Source organism: Pristis pectinata, chromosome 3 (genome assembly GCF_009764475.1).
Source record: "Pristis pectinata isolate sPriPec2 chromosome 3, sPriPec2.1.pri, whole genome shotgun sequence".
NCBI classification, from domain to species: Eukaryota; Metazoa; Chordata; class Chondrichthyes; order Rhinopristiformes; family Pristidae; genus Pristis; species Pristis pectinata.
In genome coordinates, this window is record NC_067407.1 from 98431780 (window position 1) to 98449964 (window position 18185).

At 38.5% G+C, this 18185-nt stretch overlaps 1 protein-coding gene across 9 annotated transcripts in view; it reads left to right on the forward strand.

Annotated features, from left to right (window-relative positions):
- Positions 1-464: 464 nt before the first annotated feature.
- Positions 465-18185, forward strand: part of LOC127568189 (exportin-1) — a 52783-nt gene continuing 35062 nt past the window's right edge. Inside the window, exons 1-5 of one of the 9 annotated variants that reach the window (XM_052011653.1) lie at positions 5879-6189; positions 6397-6488; positions 8832-8988; positions 13562-13663; positions 16088-16160. In XM_052011653.1, coding sequence (XP_051867613.1) covers positions 8863-8988; positions 13562-13663; positions 16088-16160 — 301 coding nt within the window. In that variant the 5' untranslated portion in view covers positions 5879-6189; positions 6397-6488; positions 8832-8862. Of the gene's footprint in view, positions 667-5878; positions 6489-8831; positions 8989-13561; positions 13664-16087; positions 16161-18185 lie in introns of those variants that run through there. The other 8 variants (XM_052011660.1, XM_052011658.1, XM_052011661.1 and 5 more) reach the window with 8 other exon arrangements.

Below are 18185 nucleotides of genomic sequence, written 5' to 3' on the forward strand. Positions count from 1 at the left end.
CTGTTCCTAATTTGTATGTTCATATGTGTACATGTATGTATGACAGTGTACAAGGCATCTGTCCCCATAGGAACCTTCCACCTTCTACATCCACAAACTCAAAGCTCGCAACAGGATAAGGACTGCACAGACTTTGGCCATCGGGATTACTGTAGCCATCTTGGCTGAACCTCATATGTCTACCATCCATTTCTGCATAAGGGAGATTACTGATACACTCTATTCCAAGAAATCTGAACATATTTCATTCTTTTTTTCCTTACAAAGTGGATAGTGGCTTTGAGGATTTCAGGCTGCCTCATGATCTAGTGTCCTTTTACCTGACTACAAGTAGTTTTGCTATTCATTTGCCCATTGCCTCAGCAAGGAACCCAATTTTATTAATCATTAGCAACAATTAAAGCTAGCTTGTACCAATTAAAGCCAACTGCCACCTCTTAAGGACATGGCAATAACCTAAGATTGGAGAACAGTGAAAGATGAGAAAATGGTGTCTCCAAGATTTTCTGAAAATACACTAAACACCATGGAAGAGGAAATGGAAAGAAGAGATGTCCTGTTCCCACAAGGATCTGCAGTACTCCAGACATAGAGTGAGAATACACTGGGGTAAACATGTGAACAATGCCCGGTGACGATTCTCATGCGTCTGGATGCAAGGCCAAGGTAAAGTCAGTGACCTAACATATATGATCAAAGTCAATGAATGGATCTGTAAATATATATGGGATGATATATGCCCAGTTAAGTGGATGGGAAATCCATTAAATTAATCATTCTAATTCTGCTGTTAGCCTCCTGCCAATATATCTGTACATCAATGAATAGGTAAAGATATCTGACTTTTTCTCCCCCTTTATTTCTTTGAGAAGCTGATTTTCCTTCATCTATTGTCTTCTTTCAACCAAGGACTAGCATTAGAAGCTTACTGGACTGGATGGTCATACCATCACCTTTCTGCTTTTTTGGGTTGTGAAATGATACCTCTACCCAGTAAAAAATTTGCAAAGCTTGCAAAACATATTTTGTCATGCTTGTGTCATTAACCCTGGCACTCAGGTAAATTCCGAAAATAAGGGATCAATTGAAGTTGGCAGCAGTGATCAGGAATGCTCTGGTTCTGGGGGAAGTATGCAGTTCCTTCAAGTTTTTCACAAATTATAAAATTAAACTTAACTGTTTGGCAGTGGCCTTTAGCTATGCCATGTTTATATTCCAGGAAATCTGAGCTAAACTGGACCAAAATGTATTCTGCTCAGGTCACCAGGAGTTCTACTCTGGGTCTTAAAAACTTCAATGCTCTAGGCATCATCTCCAACCCCATTAATCAAGTTTCCTTCTAAGATTAGCTGATGGACTTAATATATTAGGTAATTCTCACTTGTTCCTGGCACCTTATTTTCCTATCATGGATCAAACTGATTTGGGCTGGAGTCCAATTAAGTAATTGAGGCCTTAACTAAAATTTCCTCTGACTTTAGCAAGTATTTGCCTTGGTGCCCCTGACCCCACTGCTTATAACATCAAAGTTAATTGGATTAACTAGATGGGACACAATAAACTTAAAAATGGAATGTTTTTCTTTATTCCACCCTCATATGTGTGAATTGGTGTTGCTAAGTAACAAATTATAATCTTTATTTGCAAAAAGATGAGAAATGTGTATGTGTTTGCTGACTAACTGAATCACTTTCTACAAGTAGCACCTGTGCTAACATTTGAATGGTACAAAGTAAGTATATTGGCACATATGCATCAAGAATTATCAAGTAAGTTTAAGTGCACTCATGAATTTTGATATGTTTTTGATTTCACATTATTCTGGGAGCAGAAATCATAAGAACAAAGAAAATTGTTCAATTTATCCTATTTATAATAACTGTTTAGAAAGGAGAAAAATATAATGATTCAAATTTCAAATCCTCTGAACAGGCCACATTGCTAAAGCTTGCATTGCTTTTGCTAATAATGAATCATCCTGAATCTCTTTGCAATCAAATGAAATAATTTGAAGTAGACTTAACGCCTTAGGGTCAAAATAATTCATTGTGTTCAAATAAGTTCATAATAAGTTACTTGTCATTTTTTGAGGTAATTTGTAAATCTGTGTCATTTGCACATCCCAAAAAAGTACTCTGAGACTCTAAATACATGTTATTCCATAGGTCAAACGTAAAAGTTAAATCAAACCTGTCAAATCTTTAACACTGATTGTAAGAGGGATAGGTGAGAGTAATAAAGGAGGTCCAGAGGAGAAGAGAGAGAATGAAATGGATATCAAAATGAGAGAAAGAAGCACGCATCAGAGTGAGAGAAAAGGAAGAAGGGAAGAGGACATTTGAACATAGAAAAAGCAGAAGTAGACCATTCAGCCCCTCATTGCCTCGTCCACCTTAAGATCGCTGCTGCTTTACCTGCTGATTAGGATTGCTTAGGAGACGTATATGCACCTGAAAGGATGTTAGATCCATTGTTTGAGTACATCTGGAGGGCCAAGACCAATTTCAGGCCACTTTGCCAAAATGTTTTGCCAATGAAAGCATCATGTATTGTCTGGGCTATGATCAGTTCTTTGTGTTCTGCAACCAGACTGGTTTGATTAGGCCACTATTTCTAGGTCACTATTTCTTCTTGTATAGGAGATCAGAATATGGGGTTAGAATCTTAAAAGTTGGACATATGTCATTTTTAAGAGTGAAATTTTTCACACAAAATTTCTGGAAATCTGTCTGATGCTGAGGCAACTGTATTTTTAAAGGCTGAGGATGTTAGATTTTGTTAGGTGGGGTTATCAAATAAAATGTGAACTGGTTTTTAAAAAATTCAAATGATTGGCTCTTTCCTCTTCCCATTCAAAACTTGCGTGGAACCCTTTGTTTAACAGTTGACTTTACATTTGCCACCACTTCGTTCATGCTGTATTAAATAATATTCAAAACATTCAAACAGACACAGATTGAAAAGCTCATTTTGTCATGCACTTAAGATAAAAGTGTTAAATTTGATGGAAGTTATTAATAAAAAATAGTTGCCTTCTATTCATTTCTAATGGGAACTCTCCACTGTTAAATTTGCACTTGGTTCATTTAGACAAGTATCCATGACCTATTTCATTGGAAAAATAGCCAGACTATTTTTCAGTTACCCAGTTTATCCTTTTAATAAAGGTGCTTTGTTGACAACTGTACTCATTGTTGATATATTTTCACATTTAAGTAAAATTGGCTCCACGTTAAAGTCAGCATGTAGTTTGATTGGGAGGTGCTGCAAGAACTTTGCATTTTAGAAAATCTCCAATAGCCCATGAGATTGTGTAGAAAGGATTAGAAGTCTGGATTTTGGGCAGTGGGACGTCTATTGGAGTGTTTTAGTGGTTGAACTTTCACTTGCATGTTTAAGTTCTAAAATATTTTCCCACAAAGTTGCTAGAAGTGTGAGCTCATGGTGATACCACAAAGTAACAACAAATCTGGGATTCTAGTGAACAGTGGTACAAACTCTGTGCCTCCTTAAATAATAAAGAACAGAAGAAAGATGAATTACATTGAAGGAATCCACAGTCAAATCGGACACAAAAGTGCAATAAGGATTGAAAAAAGTGGATCTGTATTTACATAACCCCTTTACTGTTCTGGTTTCTGCACTCCCCTAAAATTTACTGGATTAACTGAAATATTATATGGAGAAACTGGGTAGGCTGGATTTGTTTATCCTGGAGTGGAGGTGTTGGTGGGTGACCTGACAGGGGTATATAGAGTTATGGGGGAAGAAGATGGGTTAATAGTGGAAGTCTTTTCCCATAGTGGGTTTGTCAAGGACAAGCGGGCACGGATTTGAGGTAGGAGGTTTAGAGGGGATCTGAGGGGGACATTTTTCACGGAGGAGGAGTCTGAAATTCGCTAGCTGGGGAGGTATTGGAGACAGAGATTCTCACAGCATTTGTGAGGCTTAAATCACCAAGTCATAGAAGGCTTTGAACCTAACCCAGGTAAATGGGATTAGTCTAGGTAGGTATAATGGGTGGCATTGAACACGGTAGGCCAAAGGGCCTGTTACTTTGCTATACAAATCTATGACTTTTTTTCAGGATATCCCAAAAAGCTTAATGGCCAAAGAAGGCATTAGCAATAGAAATTTTGCTAAGGAGTGTGTTTGGCTGATTACACCATTAAAACCTCAAATAAACCTCATGTAACAATAATTAACATTTTCAGGGTATTTTACTATGTGACGTTTCCATTTTTTTTGTTAATTTGTCTGATTTCCATTGAGTTCAATAGATTAAAATGCAGAACAGTGTAGGATATATAAAAATGTTGACACTGACAGCATAATTGGGATTCTGCATTAAGTTTAGCATGTGTGGAAATCCTGAACATGCTGACAGTTTCACAGTGCAGCAAGGCCATACACTGTGACATTTGCCATCACTATAACAGCAAAATATAGGCCTTCATGGGGTACTCCAACATATGTCAGCATTATAGCCTGTCAGACTGTTAATCAGCCTGAGAATCCTAGTCCTTCATACTACTCTCTTAGGGATGAGTGTGGAAAGTGAATCTATATTTAAATTGATAACTGGTAGATTGCAATGCTCTGCACAGTATTTTTAAAGCAAGATGGACATATTTAAGTTAACCAACATACAGATATACATATATAGATTAAAGGAAAAACAGTAACATTAAGTAGATTATATGTGTCCATTTTGTTCCTAAACGTATAAGTTACCTTTTATCATTTAAAAATAAGATACCCTGATTAAGGAACGGATTGATCATCTGAAAAACAAACCAGGTATGTAAACTTTTCCCTTTTTTCCCTGAAATTCATTAATTTGCTTTGTTCACCCCTATGGTAATTTTATTAATGTGCCATATAATGTGCCACCTTTGATAAAGATGATTGATGAGGGTAGGGCAGTGGCTGTTGTATACATGGACTTTAGTAAAGATTTCAACAAGGTCCCTCATGGTAGGCTGATCCAGAAGATTAAGGTATGTGGGATCCATGGAGACATGGCAGGTTGGATTCAAAATTAATTTGGCCATAGAAAACAGTGGATAGTGGTGGAGGGGTGTATTTTTGACTGGAGGTCTGTGACCAGTGGTGTTCCACAAGGATCAGTGGTGGGACCTCTGTTGTTTGTAATATATATAAATGATTTGGATGAAAACATAGGTGGGCTGGTTAGTGGAGTTGTGGATAGTGAGGTAGGATGTCAAAGGATACAGCAGGATATAGACCAGCTGGAAATACGGATAGAGAAATGGCAGATGGAGTTTAATCTAGACAAGTGTGAGGTGTTGCACTTTGGGAAGTCAAATGTAAGAGGAAAGTATGCAGTAAATGGCGGGACCCTAAGGAGCACTGATGTACAGAGGGATCTTGGGGGTGCAAGTCCATAGTGCTGAGATCCTCCAGCATTTTGTTTTATGCTGCAGACTCCAGCATCTGCAGTCTCCTGTGTAACCACCTTGTACACCTGCCCTGTATCCCTTCGGGGATTTGTGGAGATCCCTCTGTTCTTCCACACTTGTATCAGGCATTTATCCTGTCTTCCCTGATACTGTTTCCCCTCTCTAACTGCATTGAATTCCATTTACAAATTTAGACAGACACGGGGAACAGGCAGGGAATGGATGGGTATGGACCACGTGCCGGCAGATGTGCAGTTTAAACTGGCATCATGGTCGGCACAGACATCGTGGGACCGAATGGCCTGTTCCTGTGCGTGACTCTTCTATTTAATGCAGCACATGAGTGTTACCTTGCCTATTCAGTCAGCGCAGCGAAGACCTTCCTTCCAGGAAGTTCGGGCAGCCTGACGCGCAGTCTGCGTGGACCTGTCAATGGTTTAGCGTGGTTTCGCACGGCGCGACGTAACGTCAGGCGGCGGGACTGGTCTGCGATACTGACGCCCTATCGGCAGAAAACTAAACCGAGATGGAATCTCCCAGTCTGAACCGGTTACAACCGGTTACTAGTTTTGCCAGAGAAGGTTTGGAGGTTGATAGTCCAACGCAGTCTGCTACAGAAACGGTCACGAAAAATGAATCGGAAGACATAAAAAAAATCTTTCTGAGAAAAGTAATTCAAGCATACGTCACGGCGGCTGATTTCAATTTTTGCTAACTGGTTATAACTATTAACACGCACAGTTTAACAAAATTGCAGAGGAGAGGAGTGAGTGTTCTAAATTGTGACCGATTAGCGCAAGTACTGTCTTTGTTTTTTTTCGTACTTGAGTTTGGACCAGAACGAAGGCGATAAAGGGAGGAGGCGACCTTGTGTGTGTGCTTGTATTTTTTAAATTCCCGCCATTTGTTTTTTCCCCTTCTTGCCCCCTTCCCCCCCTCCCCCGTTCATCCGAACTACTGCGTGTTGGGTAAGACTTGTAAAGCGTTGCTGAGGCGTTGTGTGCTGGAATCCGTTCACTTAGACTGAAGGCGGCTTACAGTTTAACCAAAACAAAACCATTTTGGGTGAGTGTTGCTAAGTTTTCCGATTCTTTAGCGCGATCGGTGCAGCTGCGCCGAGGCCTGGCTGAACGCTGTCACTCCGACGAGCGGGAGGCCTGCACGACCCGAGCCCGCCACACGGAGCCGCTGTGTGTGTGTTGGGGGGGCGGGGAGCAGCAGTAGTAAACACTGGGAGGCCGGCTGCGCCACTCTCCCCTCTGAAACTATTTATGTCGATATTTAAATTCCGCTGACTGAATGCGTCCGGCTCGCTGGGTTTGTTTAAGTCTGGAGTGGAACATTCCAGAAATAACGGCCGAAGCTTGCTGGCGGCATCGCTGCAACCAGTCACGTGATGACCTAGCATGCTCCCAGTTCAGGGAGGGGACTCGTGATTTGGGGGAAAAAGGCGCAGTACTTCGGTAGTTTTCTCGCCAACGTTATCTTCGTGAACTTCTAATAAATTGCACATATTACGCAGTTAACTTTCTAATTGGCGCTACTCGAATGATGTCTTCGGTTATTGAAGTTTTCAGTATGTTGTCAGGGTGAAAGCAAGAGGAGTGAGGCTTGGGAGATTGGCTGTGCGGATATTTTAGTAGAACTGAGTTGTGATTTTTTTTGTCAATAAAATTGTCAATGGAAACATTTTTAATAACCCCACTGTGGTTATTCCACTACTGTGGAAAGAGAAATCGTTAATGTTTTTGATCTGCGACCCTTCGCCGCAGACCTGAAACATTGACTGTTTATCTTTCCCCAGATACTGCCTGCTGTGATTTCTCCACCCACCCCTCAGGACTTTCTCTTGAAATGTAACTATCTCACATGGGTAACTTAAATAAGGAACTCCCAACCATCTAAAGTATTGGTATATTCATACTCTTTGTGGAGAAAACTGGTGGTTTGCTTTTCTTTTGAGAATGTTTAATCTGTACAAGAATAAAGCTGATAGCCTTTGGACTTCGATTGTAATTTTTTTCCTACCCATTCTGAGTGCAGGTCATTTTGTAGTCCATCTAGTTGCTATAAGTTGTAAAGTTTTTGTATTGCGTGGGATTATGGTCCAGATCGTTGCTTTTTCTTTTAGTTTTAGTTTTTTATGCTTGCTTATATGTTTGTGTGACCACCTGTTTGTAAACTTTCAGTAACTTTTAGTACATTTGGATCTGTATTTCTGTATTTTTCCCTGATTGTGAGCCCTGAAGTGTTATGGTAGTGTAACTCAGTACTTTTCCACTGTGCTCTCTTATCACTGCTGAGTCTTCTTATCACTAACCAGCCAACACTGGCTCAGACTGGTTTATTGTATAAAGAGAGAGCCTGAGAACAAGTCCTTTGTTACTTGCTGTTACATGCTGACACTGCTTGACCTGTACTCTGAACATCTAATAAATGGCTGTAACCATAAGATTGGTGCCTCATTCTTGACTTCTGAAGAACCTTCTGGATAACAGCATCTTCAGATCCAACAACTATAGTTTAAATTGTGTACATTTGCCACAGTGTTCTCCACTTTATGTTCCTGAGGATATTTACTCTTGGGGTGCTGTTCCATACAGTTGGGAATCTTCTTGTATCTTACCCTAAGTGGTTGGGGTTCATTGCCAACCTAGACAGTGTTGGCAGGCTATTTCACTGTGGGGTGTCACATCTGAGCCCAGTCGTGTCATTGATATCTACGGTATATTTTGTAGTAGGAGTTAGAGCATAGTGACAGGAGTGGGTATCCTCTTGTTCCTCTGTACTTCTCCCAATGTACTGAAGGGTCAGGTTAGTGTTAAATCAGGTTTATCATGTCAATTGTAGGTAGAACCATGCAACGACATTTGATTTTTTTTACTAGTTTGACCACTGTTGAATCCTAGTTTTATTTTGTAAAAATTTAAGCAGATATTCTAAAATACCTCAGTAGGGAACAATCATTGGCTTTTACAACAACTTTGCATTCTCATTCACTGATATCTGGTAGCCGGAAGTGACCAAGTGATACTGTGCTTTAACTGGAAAAATAATTAGTTTCCAAGACAAATTGTGACTTGAACTTCATTTCATGTTGTGTTTAATCTACTTTATACTTTAAAGCACTCTGAAAGAGAAGCATTTCTCTCATCTCAAAACAGTGCAATTATCTGTCCAATCAGAACTGCATCTAAAAATGAGTGGTCAATTTAACCATCAATTTTGTATGTTAATGTATAGTGAGTCTGTAATGATGCAACTGGCAAGGGCAATGGTGACAGGTAGCATTTTGATTTGGAGGCTGGTGATCTAGCCATCTTGGCTATTTATGTTTATGCAATGACTAACTATTACAGTGTACTTAACTGAAAGTTCTAACTTATTTTTTCTTTCTAATTCATTTAGGAATTACATCGTTTTTTTCTTGCAGTAATCTATGCCAGCCATAATGACAATTTTAGCAGACCATGCAGCTCGTCAGCTGCTGGACTTCACTCAGAAGCTTGATATAAACCTTCTGGACAATGTGGTAAATTGCCTGTACCATGGAGAAGGTGCACAGGTAACACATAGATGTACTCAATTTAAATACAGAATTAATACTAATTCATTTTAAAATGAATTTTATCTGTCCATCGTGAGTTGGGAAAGTGCTTGTAGATGCACTGCTGAATTGACAGATGATTTCTGAACAAACAGTGGTATTCCTATATTTATAAAGGGAGATTTTAAACTGTACAGAGAACTGTTGGTTAATATCAGCAGTGGAATGGAATCATCATTTATGGTACAGCAGGAGCCCATTTGACCAATGTCAATATTAACCAAAAGAGGAGCTTTTTAGATTGCTTTGTTTATCAGCTCTTGATCTGTAGCCAAGTAGGTTACAGCTCTTAGAATGCTTATCCAGGGTAACTTTAAAAAGGGTGGGGCTTTCTGCCTCTACTACTTTTGACAAGCATTGAGCCCAGACCTCTGGGGAAATAAAACCTGACTCCTTTCTAATCCATGTACCTATTAGCATATCCACATCCCATATTTATCTTGACTTCATCAGATGGGACATTGAATATAAAAATTGGCAAGTCATGTCGCAGCCGTTTCAAGCTTTAGTTAGGCCATATTTGGAGTATTGTGTGCATTTCTGGTCACCACATTACAGAAAGGATGTGGAGACTTTGGAGAGGACGTAGAAGTTAACTAGGTTGCGTGCATTAGATAGTATTAACAATGAGGAGAGGTGGGACAACTTGGATTGCTTTTGCTGGAGCATCGGAGGCTGAGGGACAACCTGATAGGAATGTATGATATTATGAGAGGCATAGATAAGGTAGATTTTCAGAGTCTTCCACCCCCCCCCCCCCCCCCCCCCCCCAAGGTGGAAATGTCAAGCTCCAGAGGGCATGGGTTTAAGGTGAGAGGAGAAAGTTTAGAGGAGAATCCTGTATACCTTTTTAACCACCTAATACCTGTCCTATTTCCTTTGAGGATTTGTGGATGTTCACTCGGATCCCTCTTCTTCCACGCTTATCAGGCGTTTTGTTTCCCCTCTTGAAATGCATTACATCTTTTGTACCCATTTAATCAGTCCATTGATGCCTCCTTCCTGTCTAAAATTTTTGCCTTGCTATCAACCAGATTGCCATTTTTGATATTTCTATAAATTTCTTAATCATGGTAACCGGGACTTTAATATAGGAACTAAAATACATAAAACAGGAAACCTACAACTGGGGCCTGCAGAATCCCAAAGCGCACAGTTCTTCAGATGCTAAATGTTCCAGTAGCTGTTACCTGCTGCTTTCCCACATTGAGCCAATTTTTAATCCAAGATGCCACTTGGATCCTATGGACTTTACTTTCAAAATCCTGTTTTAAGTCAATGTAACCTACCCTAACTCTTATCAGCTCAACTTAGTACCATCTCAAATTAAATCAAATATGTTGGATGAGTTTCCTAACAAATCTGTGCAAGTCCCAAATTGACCTTGGTCCTTACTTTTTTTCCAATAATTTGACCACCACTGTTTGACAAACTGGACTGTGGTTACTTAGTGTGTACTTTTCTTTAAAACAATAAGACCACATTAGCAATCTTCTGTGACTGCATCTGTGGCCAAAGAGAGTTGGAAAACTGATAGTCTACACTATTTTCATCCTCGCTTCTTTGATGGCCGTTGGAAACTTTACATCTGGGCCTTGTTATTTATTCACTTTTATTGATGCAGTTTTTTTAAGATGTCAGACTCCTTAATATGTTCTTAACCATTTCAAATATTTTACTTATTTCATGCTGTCAATTTGTTATCATTCCCCTGTCCTCTGAAGACATGCAAAGTATTCATTTAGAATTATAGATCTTCCCTGAAGGTATTTTTCTGCCCTTTTGTTTTTGTAAAAGTGCTAAACTTTTTGATTGCTGCCTCAAATGCTTTCCCACCAGCCAGGTTCATTCTCCAAAACTACTATTCATGCCTATTGTCTGCTTATTCTTGATGAAGTTCTGCAAATCACTTAGTTTCTCTTGAATACATCAAAAGAATATTATACCACCTATCATCTCTGAATTGCTCCATTTGTTTCCTTTACCAGTATTGCTGTGGCCTGTCTTTTATCTTTTAAACCCTTCCACAATCCTATGTGAAAACCTTATAACCAAGAATGATGGAGCTGCCTATCTATCTCGGCCATGTTTCAGCAATGACTGTTAAATCATAGTCCACATATCCATCTGTGCTGTCAGTTCACTTTCTCTATTTCCTTGATCCCTGTCATTAATATGTGTACAGTTAAGCACCACAAAACTTGTTTCTTTGATCCTTTTTTCTTCTGCCTTCTAGACTCCTTTATGAAATATCAACCTTAAACATTTTTGTATCTCCACCTGATGGAACTGTTGTCAAATTCCTGCCCCACTTCCAATTAATTTAAATTTCCTCTATGGCACCAGCAAATTTCCCTTGAAGGATATTAATTCTGACCCTGTTGAACTGCAATCCATCCAGCTTCTATGGTCCTTCTCCCCCGGAATCTAAAATTTATAATTGAAATTCTGCCTCTTGCACCACCTCTTTGGTTGCACATTCATTTTCACTCCTATTTCTGTATGTGTGTGGTACTAGTAGTTACAAGGAGATTACAACCTTTCAAGGTCATTTTAATCTCATTCTAGCTCCCTGTAATATGCCTGCAGGACTTGTCTTTCTTTTTATGTCATGGCTACCTATATGGATCAAGATCTCTGCTTGTAGTTGCTCGGTGACATCCTTTACCTTGACACCAGGAAGGTAGCACGCCACAATGGAATCGTGTCTGTGGCCACAAAAATGCGCCCAACTGTTGAATCTCCTTTCACTTTAGCTCACCTGTTCTTTCTCTCCTCACTTTGTAACTGAATCACCCAAGGTGTGATTCTCTAATAGTAAGAGATGTATACTAGTTGGAGAGAATGATGCACTTAAAGCACTAGTGCAGTATCTGCTTGGTGGTCCTTGCCTGACTCACGGTCACCCATTCCTCCTCCATTTGTTTCTGCTTAAGGTATGGCCCAACCATCTCCTGGCTTGATTCATGTAATATTCAGTTTTGGGGATGCACTATAATTATGCCAGCTTTGCTTAAGGTCTAAAGTTGATAGCAGTTCTTGCTTGTGTGTAACATGTGCAAAGCAAACTTCTCTTTCTAAAGAGTCCAGAACTCAGGGTGCTTGTCCAGTAATTTAACCACAAGCTATGAACTTTTGCGATCACAAACTTAACAAAAGCACAGCTATCTTTAGAAAGAGACAAGTTTGTTGGAAAGAGTCCTGTGCGAGGACAGGATGATCTATATATTTATATATATCTAAAATATGAAGACTAAATCACGGAGCAGCTTTATCATGTAGTTCACAAACCTGTGCACATGCATGTCACTTTTGGAGATGTGAGTGAATCTCACCGTGACAGCAAGGGAATTTAAATTTAAGTAATTAAATTAATTTTAAAAGTTGGTCTGAGTAAAAGTAACCATGATTAAAGGTTGTTGATTTAATAAAAATCTTTAAAGGAAAAATCTGTTATCCATGCCTAGTCTGGCTACACCATAGCCACCAACGTGGTTAACTCTAAAATGCTGCCTCAGTTCAGTTACGGTTCTAGGTGTCAACAGGTATTGGCATTGGCAGCAATGTTTGCATCCCCTGAACAAATTGCATTTTTAAAAAAAAAAAGCACTAGAATAGAACAATGGGAGTTTATAGGTTTTTCTCTTCCTTGGAGTGAGAGTCAAAACCAAACTTCAACCAAAACCGCAAAGGTTTTAGTAATTCCAATGTTCTGCAAAATTTCTAGCCATTCACCTCATGCGGCAGACTTAGAACATCACACTGTTTATCTAGTATTGGGTAATATTGGGATACTAGGAAGTGGCACTGATACTTTAGGAGAATGTTTTGTTTTGGATTGTTATGCTTGTCATTGACCAGTGCAAGGAGTAATTATCCTAAATCTTTGATTACAGTTTACATACTTGCACAGGAAGATGATCAGGTGTTGGTGTAGAATCCATATTCCATCACTTGTAATAAAACTGCTCAAACCTTTCCAAGTATTTAGAATGCTATTCAAGGCACTGTCATTTAGCTGGAAGTCAGCTTGTATGCTTTTAGTGAGGAGTAGCCTGACCATGTATTTCACATGTGTTTATATGAATGAGAAATTGAAAATCTCTACATTTGGTACCTTGAATTTAAAGAAATTAAAGACTGAACCTTCCATGATAATAACTTTATAAGAAGCTATTATTATTTTCAATGTCTTTGTACTGCAAGGATGTTTATTTGGCAACACCTTTCCATTTTAAGTTAATGTGATTTAGCCAGGCACATTGGGGAAGTTAAGAGCAGAACTTGTTTAAAATCCAATGTATTCAGTGGTTGTGTAACTTGTAGTCGTCAACCTTCCCAGTTGTTTAACATCCTGGCATGTGTATTTTAAAGGAGTTGTCAATTTGGTTCTAGTTTGATTTGCTTAGATTAACTTTAGATTTGCTGTAACGAAGACACTAATCATTTGATATTCTATGCTTTTATAAATGTATTATTTTTGTTTGGAGGGGCAACTGATTCCAAATAATTTTAGAATTTTTCCTGCTAGCAAAGAATGGCTCAAGAGGTTTTAACTCATTTAAAGGAGCATCCTGATGCATGGACAAGAGTTGACACTATTCTGGAGTTTTCACAAAATATGAATACCAAAGTAAGTGAAATGTTTATGAGAAGCAATCTTCTTAATCTGAATCATTAACTAAACTTTGGGCAAGACAGTCAACAAATTTATACTGCTTCAGTGCTGGTTTTGGATGTGTTTTAATTGTTTGCGTGGCAATTTGGCAATTGTTGGTATGATTTGAAACACTTGGGGGAGGAAACATCTGTACTAAAGAACCAATTTTTTTAAATTTCAATTTCTGAGCTGAGCAAACTCGTCATATGGGTATTGAAAAGAAACCATGAGCACAGTTTGCTTATGTATTGTTAAACATATGTTCTGGGCTATTGTATTAATGGGGGTGGGGTGGTAGGTGTTACCTTTTAAATATCTTCAGTTTTGATTAGACATTCTGCTAATTAGCTCAGTGCAGTTAAATTTGAATTATTTTGGACCTTTGGTTACAGAACACTTCCTTTATGGAAGCACCAGCACCAATTTTCAGTAAGTTTCGAGGTTTACTGTTGAAGGAGTGTATTTAGGGCATCTTTCATGACCATGTTTATAATGCATTTCATTTTTTTTGCCTGCTAATGAGGGTCTAGTACAAGTGTTTGAAATTGACATAACTTCTATTAAAATTCGTTGGTATTATATTACTAATTTTAGTCTGGAATCTATGGTAACTGCAGTGTTTAAATTTTGAAAAGTTGTTAGAGGTTGAATATCATCTGCACAGGACTTCCTTAAAGTTCTGACCTAATCTTAGTGAAGGTGTTTGCCTTGTTTTCTTGCCTGTTGCATTGTTTTGTTACTGACAGTTATTACTAATTTTTAAGCTGATTTGTCAACAGTATTTATAAAACTCAAAATTGTATCTTGTGACAAATGAGATGATTAGAGGAACAGAGAGAAAACTGAAGGTAAAGAATCTCTTGCATACCTAAATTTAAAATCATTTGGTGCTAAATTTTATGCGCTGACATTTGGCTTTACAACAGTTTTATGCAATCACTATTTTAGTATTTTTTTTATTCAAACTGTTAATGTTATTTGACATTAATCATAATGTTCCATTATGTTGATTGTAATAGGAAGAAAAGGGGTGTCTTCCTGTGCAACTGACACAGCTAGGCTTTGACGGCAGGCCTCCACAAGGTCTACCCTTTTGATTCCCTTTAACTGAATTCTGTTCATCTATGACTTTGTTTTAAGGGGACGGGTTAAGAGGTATAATAAACAGGCTGAGATAAAAATAAGAGAATGTAATACAAATTATTTCTCCTGTAGGGATCAGTACTCTTTTCTATTGCTCTTATTCTTTTGCATATCAATAGATTATTTTTGGAGTTATGCAACTTGGCATGAATGGATTTTTCCCAAACATAAAAAGCTTAATAGCTGCTATCCATGCTACTTACAGATTTAGCATCTTTGTGACAAACTTGAAGTTTTCCCCTTATGTCATATCCTCACATTCCCAAATGAAGTGTACAACTTTTGTATCTAAATTTATTTGCTAATGTGCACTGCAAAATTGCTACATATATATATAGTTAAATCTCTCCCTTGCCATTGTTTATTGTTCTCTTTTGATGTTGGTCACACAACCTGTTCTGCATCTCTGGCTATCCTGCTGTAGAGAGTGCATGAAACTTCACATTCCTCTTGACTGCACAGCCTGTGTAGTAATGGTGCAGAGGAATAAGTGTCCCATAGTTAAGCATGCTGGTGAACTGTGTTGTGCAATCTTTTGATACCTAATTTCTTCCTTGGCTTTGTAGATTTATTCAGTAATTTATGTATAGAATATTTTTAATTTGTAATTTAAGAAAGCAATGTTGTTATGCTCAAACCTAAAGTATCAAAATCTATTGCTTTACTTGCAGTGTACTCCTTGCATTGTTTTTACTTCATTGTTTTTCATTAAATACCTGATCCCTATAGTTGAAATAGGGTATAACTTCAAATAAATAGTAACTTTTAATTGTTATAAACATTAATGAATCTTAAATTAGTGAGGGTGACTGGGAAATTGGAAACTACACTGCAAATGAGTCTGTGGGCTGTCTTGCTGTTCCTGAAGAGCAACACCAGGTAGATACAAGAAAACATGTTCACTAACTGTTGGAAACACCATACTTTAGGTCTTAATTACTGTTGAGCTAGACTTGATACATTATTAACTGGTGCAAGCCCTGATCAACAGCAGGACTGCTTGACAGTTCGATTATGTTAAAATTTGTAGTTTTGTGCAAGTGAAAACAACAATTGCATGAAATCTTAATTCTCACATGTAAAGTACTGTGGTAGATTAGATTTTGTGTCTTGGTTTTTAATAACTTAGAGCAGATTTTGATTAGACATGAGAGAAGTAACAGGCAAGCATTTTGTGAAAATGTGGCTTATAGTCTTGAATATTAAAGAGTGACCATTTTCCGATTTTCATGTTGCCTTATCATCTCATTACAGTACTACGCACTCCAGATCTTGGAAAATGTCATAAAAACTAGGTGGAAGATTCTCCCTAGAAATCAGTGTGAAGGTAAGTGATCAGAATTAATGTTCCCCATGCTTAGTACGTAACATTTTGAAAGTTGAGGACTTCTTTCCCTGCCTCTGGCATCAACAAGCACTTAGGAGGATGAGTAAACTCTTTGATCCCTGGAGATCGTGGGTGATCTGTACCTTGATTCCATTTACTTTTCTGATTAAAGGAGGTTGGTGGCTATGGAATGCATGCACGAGACTTGACTGAGTGCAGATGTCAGAATTTGGTGGTGGGAAGGAAGGTGTGTGTATATATTTTTTTAAGTGCTAAATTAATGAAAGCAGGGTGCATGTTTAAACAAGGGAATTTTGAGAGCAAGGGGGAGTTGCAGCTGTTAAATACTGCAATGGTACATTACAAAGAAAATAATTTGTTTAACTAAGGTAACAAAGTCAGCTCTAAAAGGAGCTATAGACTTATTACATCAGAGGGACAGCTGAGACCTTACTGTGGTAGCCACATGAAGGAAGTTTCTCCAGCTGCTTGAACTCAAGGTTAGGATTTTCAAGCTTGAAGTGCATACAGAGTTGTGTAATAGAAGCTGAGTGTCTCCTGGATCATTTCTTCCAGAATGTGGCCATCCCACAGGGTTCTGAATGGTAAGCTGGCTATCTTAAAAAGTCAGGATGTGCAGAGGTCTCTTGAAGTGCATAAATTGGCATTGAGATTGGTGCAGTTGACAACACCTTGTAGTGCAAACCTAGACATTGAACAATGAACTGCATCGGAGGGAACACCAGATTAGAAATGCACCAAAGAGGATTACATTATTTGGCGGTGGGGGGGTGATGGTGGTGGTGGAGGGACATCTGTTTATGTAGTTGACTATATAGATTTTGTTATGTGTTGACTTCCTGCTGGCTAGCAGACAGCATCATCTGGAAGTTGAAAATAGGAATAAGGTGCATAAAGAAATTAGTGTTTTGCATATAAATAGTGAAGGAAGTAGTGCACTAACAAAGACTTTGAGAAATGCAGAAATTAGTTTACACTGCATTTATAAAAACAATATATAGTGAATAAGGTTGGAGGCAAATACAAATTGTGTTGTACTATGATGTAGTGGTGATGTATGAAATGGCTAAAATAAAAGACAGATTGGACACAAGATTGGGATGGAAAGTTGGGTGCCATTGATGTTAAAGAAGGCATTGTGTTGTAAAGGGAGGATCTCTGATAGGTAAAGCACAGAATCCATTAGAGTTAGGAAGCAACAAGGAGGCCAACAAACCACCGGGGAGGGGGGGGGGGCTTGTTCTTTTGCAAGTCACCCAAGTAGTTAAAGGGTGATGTAGCAGCAAATCTGCAGGGGGTTATAGAAATACGTAAATCTTGAGTCATGGTTTTGGAGGATTTCAGTTACTCTGGTTTTCATTGATTGGCACAATATTAGGAAAAGTTAGGAAAAGACAAAGTTGGGGGGTGGGGGGGGGAAGAAAGAGAAGGAGGGGGAGTACTTTCTGAAATATTTAGGAGAAATGACTTACAGCCCATTAAGAAGGCAGTATTGGATCTGGTTCTAAGAATGAGGTGAGCTGCTGAGGAGAAATGATTGAATTATTACATCTAGGTAGAAAATTAGAAATTTTAAATTGGTGGAATGGGTAACTTCGATGGGATGAGATAGAATCTGGCCAAAGTGAAGTGGAATCAAATTTGGCAAAATACATGTACAAAACAATGGATGGCATTTAGCGAGCACGTGTTTCAAGTACGGCTAGTTGTATTTCTTGCAAGAGGAAAAATGAGGGAACTTAAGCTAGAGGTGCCTGGATGACTAAGGTAGTGTAGGTGATAGAAAAGAAATGGATACATAATGCAAGTCGGGTGAGCTCCAGTAAATATCTAGGTTAAATATAGTAAAATGAAGGAAGTGAAAATAAAAAAAAAAGCAATACTAACAAAGGGGGTTTGAGAGAGAGGCAATTATATAAAAGGAACCCTAAAGTCTTTCCTGGACATGTGGGTGGTTAAAATGAGTGATGGTACAGATTAGATATAAAGAGTGATCTTTGTGTC